Source organism: Eurypyga helias, unplaced genomic scaffold (assembly GCF_000690775.1).
Source record: "Eurypyga helias isolate BGI_N326 unplaced genomic scaffold, ASM69077v1 scaffold37832, whole genome shotgun sequence".
Lineage (NCBI taxonomy): Eukaryota > Metazoa > Chordata > Aves > Eurypygiformes > Eurypygidae > Eurypyga > Eurypyga helias.
In genome coordinates, this window is record NW_010237252.1 from 7632 (window position 1) to 13592 (window position 5961).

General features: G+C 50.7%; 1 protein-coding gene across 1 annotated transcript in view; it reads right to left on the minus strand.

Moving 5' to 3' along the window:
• LOC104506451 (rho guanine nucleotide exchange factor 38-like) overlaps positions 1-5699 on the minus strand; it is a gene marked incomplete at its 5' end in the record, with an annotated part of 10927 nt that extends 5228 nt beyond the window's left edge. The window contains 4 exons of the mRNA XM_010147396.1: positions 1714-1836; positions 2878-2982; positions 4862-4995; positions 5500-5699. Of these exons, the coding sequence (XP_010145698.1) occupies positions 1714-1836; positions 2878-2982; positions 4862-4995; positions 5500-5699 (562 nt within the window). The remainder of the gene's footprint in view (positions 1-1713; positions 1837-2877; positions 2983-4861; positions 4996-5499) is intronic.
• Positions 5700-5961: the final 262 nt, after the last annotated feature.

Here is a 5961-nt window from a genome sequence, read left to right on the forward strand (position 1 = left end):
CTGGAAGAGAAGCGGCCATTATGGATTTCTGCCCTAAAATCTCCCCTAAATTCTAATGAGGAAGGTATTTGTTACTGACAAATGCACAAAGGACAAAAGAAGATTCACCTGAGCCCGATCTGAGATATGCCATGATAAAAGCCTTTCAGGAAAAGAGGTGAAGGACACTGGGTTGTGCAGTGAGAACACCTACTCGTCACGCAACGTCAGGACAAAAATACCTTATACATAGCACAGGGCACCCTTGTAAACACCAGCCACAGAAACAAATGGATAATGAGTAGGAATTAACATGGTTAATAACAACGTCCACAGCTAAAACAAGCTTAAGATGCTTTTTTTAGGTTACACAGACCTTCAGAACAGCTGGATCATGAGCCAACAGCAGCTCATGTTCCTGTTCCACCTACTGTGGAATTGCTTCTGCTTTTCGTTGCTGTTTCTGAACGTGGGGGCATGTTCCGTGCTGGACACGCTCACCCTGCAGCAGTAGAGCGGTGCCCTGCTGTGCTGCGTGCAGGCACTGAAAGTATCTTTCTGATTGCTCAGATTTAATTTCTGAGATCCTTTTCAACAGCAGGAACTCCAAAGGAGGGGAAATACAACATCTTACTTCCCTGTCATGATCTGAGGGGATGTGGTCCATCAAATACCCTTCTGTTCTCGGCAGACTCTGCTGTCGGGGGTTTGGAAAGGACTGAGTGGCTATATTTTAGTCTGCACAAACCCAGGAAAGCGTAAGAAAACCTCCCTCCCTGAATTTTTGCAGCTTGAGCAGCGGTTTGGAGAAGCAGCCTGCCCCATCTGAAGAGGCGTTTAGTCTGTTTTGGTAAAGCCAGGCACTGGAGCTCTTTTGGGCCCTGAGAGCAAGAGCCTAGTTGAAAAACCATGACTTCTTGTTGATTGCTTTGAGGCCCTGTGGGCTGTGTTCAGATTTGCCATGGCTTCCCTACATGAAGGATTGTAACTTACCCAAAAAGGTAATAAACTGAGATTTTCCCAGGTCTGTGATTCTGGGGTGAATTGTTCATGAGCACAAGAACCGTCACAAAAGTCCCTCTATCTGTGCCCGTGTGGGTAACAGAAGTAGCAAAGCAGAGATCTGCTGCTCTTGGCTGAAGGTCAGGTGAAACGTGCAAATTGAGCACAAAGATTGTGGTTTACACCCAGGAATTTAGCCTGAGAAGTTTCCTTTGGCTCTTCTAGGGAAAACACAGTGTGCTGACACTGAATTTATCATAGAATCACAGAATGGTTACGGTTGGAAGGGACCTTAAAGCCCATCCAGCCCCACCCCCTGCCATGGGCAGGGACACCTTCCATAGCCCAGGTTGCTCCAAGCCTCATCCAGCCTGGCCTTGGACACTCCCAGGGATGGGGCATCCACAGCTTCTCTGGGCAACCTGTCCCAGTGCTCCCACCCTCTGCGGGAAGAATTCCTTCCTGATGGCCCATCTCCATCTCCCTCTTTTCCTTTAAACCCGTCACCCCTTGTCCTGTCACTCCCTGCCCTTGGGAAAAGCCCCCCCCAGCTTCCTTGTGGCCCTTTCAGGTACTAACTTTCTCTTACTTCTTACAGAAACTCTGCTCAAAACCCCACTGATCTTTCCCACTGGATTCCTAGGGTTGTTTGCTCTTCTCCATCCACCTTTCCCACACCCGTTTTGTCACACACACAGCTGGCTGCTAACACTGGGCTCTGCACAAACTTACAAGGTCTTCATGGGGATGAGCAGCGTTGGTCCGTTTTTCCGAACAGCCGCTGACTTGGTCGTCTCTGTCTTGCAGGATTTCCCCCAGCCCAGCTATGCTCTGTGCAGCCAGGCGGATGGACTCCTAAAAGGGAAGGTGGAGCTGGATAACCATCCGGTTGGATACACTGCACTCATGCAGGTACTGCAGTAATCCCGACGGGATCGGACACCTGGGCCCTCCCTGTGCGGTTTCCAGCCATTGCGGGATTCCTTACTGGGATAATATTTACCCGTGTTTTCTCTATTTTCAATGTAAACTATTTAAGAATCAAGTTGTTAATGTTCAGCTGAAAAAATTATGCCCCAGCCTCGTGAGTGTCCCCCTGGAAGTTAGCTACTCCTCGGCGAGGAGCCAGCTGAGGACCCACGCACCCTCCAAGGCCTGTTTCGGGGGCTAAGTAGGACTACAGCGCCGTGTTTCACTACTCCGGATTTTAATCTTAATGAAGTGTGCATCCGTTTGGGTCAGGAACTGCCAACGCCATTCCAGGCAACAGCCCTGAGCTCCCTGGCCTCCCCGCTTTGCTGACCCGAACGAGGTGTGTCTGTGGTAAGCTCCAGCCAGCCGGCCCTTGGCCTCACCTGCCCCTCGCACAACCTCCGCGTCTGGTTTGGGCACGCTAACGCCTCGACAGGCTCGTGCCACCTACGAAGTTGGACAATTGTCCGTGGGAGGGGACAGTTGGGAAGGATTGTAGCACATGTAACGCTGGCCCTCAGCAATAGCTTAACGGCGGGAGTCTTCACATCCAGAATATGGATTTTAGGCCATTTTAATTCACATGGCCGCAGCTCAGTTCCGCTTTTAGGGAGAAGCAGTCGTTGTCCCACGGCAGCAGATGTGCACGACCCACATGGCGGCTGCACACAGTGACTGAAAGCACCTTCTTTCCTGCGCTGCACCCACGGGTCTCCCCAGAGCCTGCTCATGCAAGGGGACACATGCACAAGTGTGGGCTTCTAGCTGTCTTTGCAGTGGCAGCACAACTCATTTATTTCATACCCATTTCATATTTACAGCCTGCTTATGAATAATTCGGTGTTGCCTAACCGGTGCAGAAGGATGTTAAGCTGGTTGTGGACATGGTTTGTGGGCAGGGGTTCCAACACGGCCGGTACCCACCTGCAGATGTTGTGAGGAGAGAGCAATGTTCTTCACACACAGTTTCACCGTCTTCTCTAAACTTCGAAACAACTTTTCTGCCTCATTGAAAGTTTGATCCTTCACCTGCAACAGAGGTTTGCACTGTTATTTGGGCAGCCCGCAGAGCCTGGCCAGTGAAAGAAACATCCAGAGTGCTGCAGGAAAAATCCCATGCCTTCCCAAACTTCTCCCTTTACAAACAGAACTGATGGGCCCCCAATTCTCCCAAGCTCCACTTTCAATCAAGAAAAGTCAAAGGCATGGGGCAAGGAGCTACAGAATGTAATTTTTAATCCTGTGGAAACAGGGAGTTGCTTTATTCCAAGCACACCTTTGTGTGCCCGTAAAACACCTCATTTCCCATATATTGGTGCTCCATTTAAGAAGACGGTGGGGAAAATGTAGGGTGTTTTTCAGTCAGGGCATCCCTTCCCTGGGTGCTTGTCTGGGTGGTGGGAGCTTCCCCCCGGCAAGGGGGGCTGCCCACTAGAGCAATGCCAGCTCTTCAGCTGGGACTCTGGCAGTGGGCAGAGGCCTGCCTTGCTGCCCTCCTGCTCTCCTGCTCTGCTGATCTGCTGCTCTCTTGCCCTCCCTGCTCTCTTGCTCTCCTGCTCTGCTGCTCTCTTGCTCTCCTGCTCTGCTGCTCTCTTGCTCTCCTGCTCTGCTGCTCTCTTGCTCTCCTGCTCTGCTGCTCTCTTGCTCTCCTGCTCTGCTGCTCTCTTGCTCTCCTGCTCTGCTGCTCTCTTGCTCTCCTGCCCTGTTGCCCTCCTGCTCTGCTGCCCTGCTGCCCTCCTGCTCTGCTGCCCTGCTGTTCTGCCCTGCTGCCCGGCAAACCCTGCAATGCCTTTATTTCTGCCTGCCGTTTATGTGGGGAATCTGAGGCATCTTGGGTCTCACTTTCAGCGGCTGCGCTGCAGGTCACCGCGGGTTTCAGAGACGTGAACTGGGAACTTCCTTAGTCTGATTAAGCAGGACAGAGGGCTGAATCTTTAACAGATGTATCCTGGTTCTAAAATGGTTCTAACATGTTTTAAGCTTAATTAAAATATCCCCAAAAAAATGAAACAGAAGCGTTTAAATTAAAAAAACCCACACCTCCTCTTAATGAAACTGAATTCCCTGCTCTCTGATTTTACAGCCTCGCTGGTGTCCCAGTCTGAATGCAAAAGTTCCCGCTGTACAAATGAATGAACGGAAAAAATAAATGTGGGTAGTTCATGGCAGAGGCAGGGGAAAACCACTCATAAAACAGGAAAAACCAGCACGTGTCTCGTAAAGCTGCATCTAGAAAGGCCTCGTGCACGCGGCCGCCTCGGGCAGCGAGGCGCCCGGGAGAGCGTTGCAAGGTCACTTGTGATTGATTTTCTTTCAGCCTCAGATCGAGGCTTTCCTGAAAACGTTTATCCTGCTAGGTTTTGCATTGAAATTTTGAAGGAGCACTTTATTTTTGGGTGCCTGACACCCGTCAGACTTCTCACAGGGTTCTTTGCCCCTGGTAGTTCTGACGGTTCCAGGGCCTTGGACGTGCAGAGGCAAACCCCAGGCCTTTCCTAACCCGCAGGTTTGCTCCTGCCCCGGTGGTCTCAGAGCCTGAGCGGCACCGCGCGGAGCAGGACGGGCCGAGCACATTCTCAGCACCAACAGTGACGACTGCCAGGCCATCCACAGAGCCCTGATCTCGGGCTGAGTGTCACAAAACTGCCAGTCGCTTCCTCTGCCGGAGGTGGGAAGTTTGAGAAACTCTTAGATAAAAAAGGAAAAGGTGGAGAAGACGTCATGTTATTTTCTGTTTCAGTCACAAAGATCTTTCCCGTCCTCTGGGACAGTCAGAAAATTACCTCCTAGACGGTGCAGGAAAAAAGCAACACCACAAACACCATTTCCAACGCGTTGTTATAAAAAGCCCAGCGCAAAAGCAGGACTGAAGCTGTCAGTGCACATCTGCAGCTGGATGAGTAAGTACCTGAGGTTCTCCCCCCGTCAGTATCTTCAGGTGGCTGGTGACCCTCTTGGATTTCTTGCTAATGGAGTGGATATTCAGTCGGGAAAACTTTTCTTTAAGGGTTTCATCATCATCGTTCCTCTTATACTTCAGCACTGCCGAGAGAATTGCGTGACACTAATAATCTGTATTCACAGGGCCCTTCGCAGGGCCGGGCACACAGGTAGGAAACCCTTTGAGAGCAGACACTGTGCTGTCACTCGCTGTAATCTTGTGTGAGCATAGCTGAGATGCTGGAAGCCCCGTTATCGATGCTAGCTGCAGGAAGAGTGAGGTTAGGGCCTCAGCGTGGCAATTCTGTGAGAAATACCGCTATTCCTGTGTCTTGCTTACCACCAGCGTTTGCACTACAGACAACGGACATGGATATAACATGAACTCTTTCACCACTTCCTAATCTCTGGAGTTACCAGTCAGGTAACATAACTGGCTGAGGACAAGGGACATTAAGGTATCTGTCACCTTCTATAAACCCAGCATATTACACACCTTGGGCTGCACCAGCCAAAACTGTTGTCATGGTATGTCGGGGTTTAAACCTCTGTTGCAGTTGCCAGCCCAAACCTACAAAGACAGAACTTACCATGCCTTTTTCTTACCTAAATCTTTCCTCCTTTTCAGCTCATTGATGCTCACATTAATGTTTTTCATAGCAAGGAGAGCGTCTTGCAGCACCTCGTGGTCGGGGTGATGAGTGGGAGTTGAATTCAGGAGTTCACAGAGTAACAGGGGATATTTCATCACTCGTTGCACTGGTTTGATCATCAGGGATCCCATGTCCAGTAGGTTTGGCTTTCCTCTGTAATGTATACCAGAAAGATTCTCACGTAAGGAGAAACGCCTTGAGGACTCAAATGTATGTCTGTCTACCCACGGAAGCTGCTGCCCTGTGTGTCCTTCGGCTGAGCTCTCAGCTGCAGGAAATACCCACACCAGAGCAGTGCTTCGCGCCGAGTCAGAGGAGAGCAATTGCCACTTCAGCCAAAAAGCGAGCCGTGTGTGTTGAGGAGCTGGGGCTGTTGGAAAGGAACCCCTCCTCTCACCCTCCTCTCGCCCCCGCA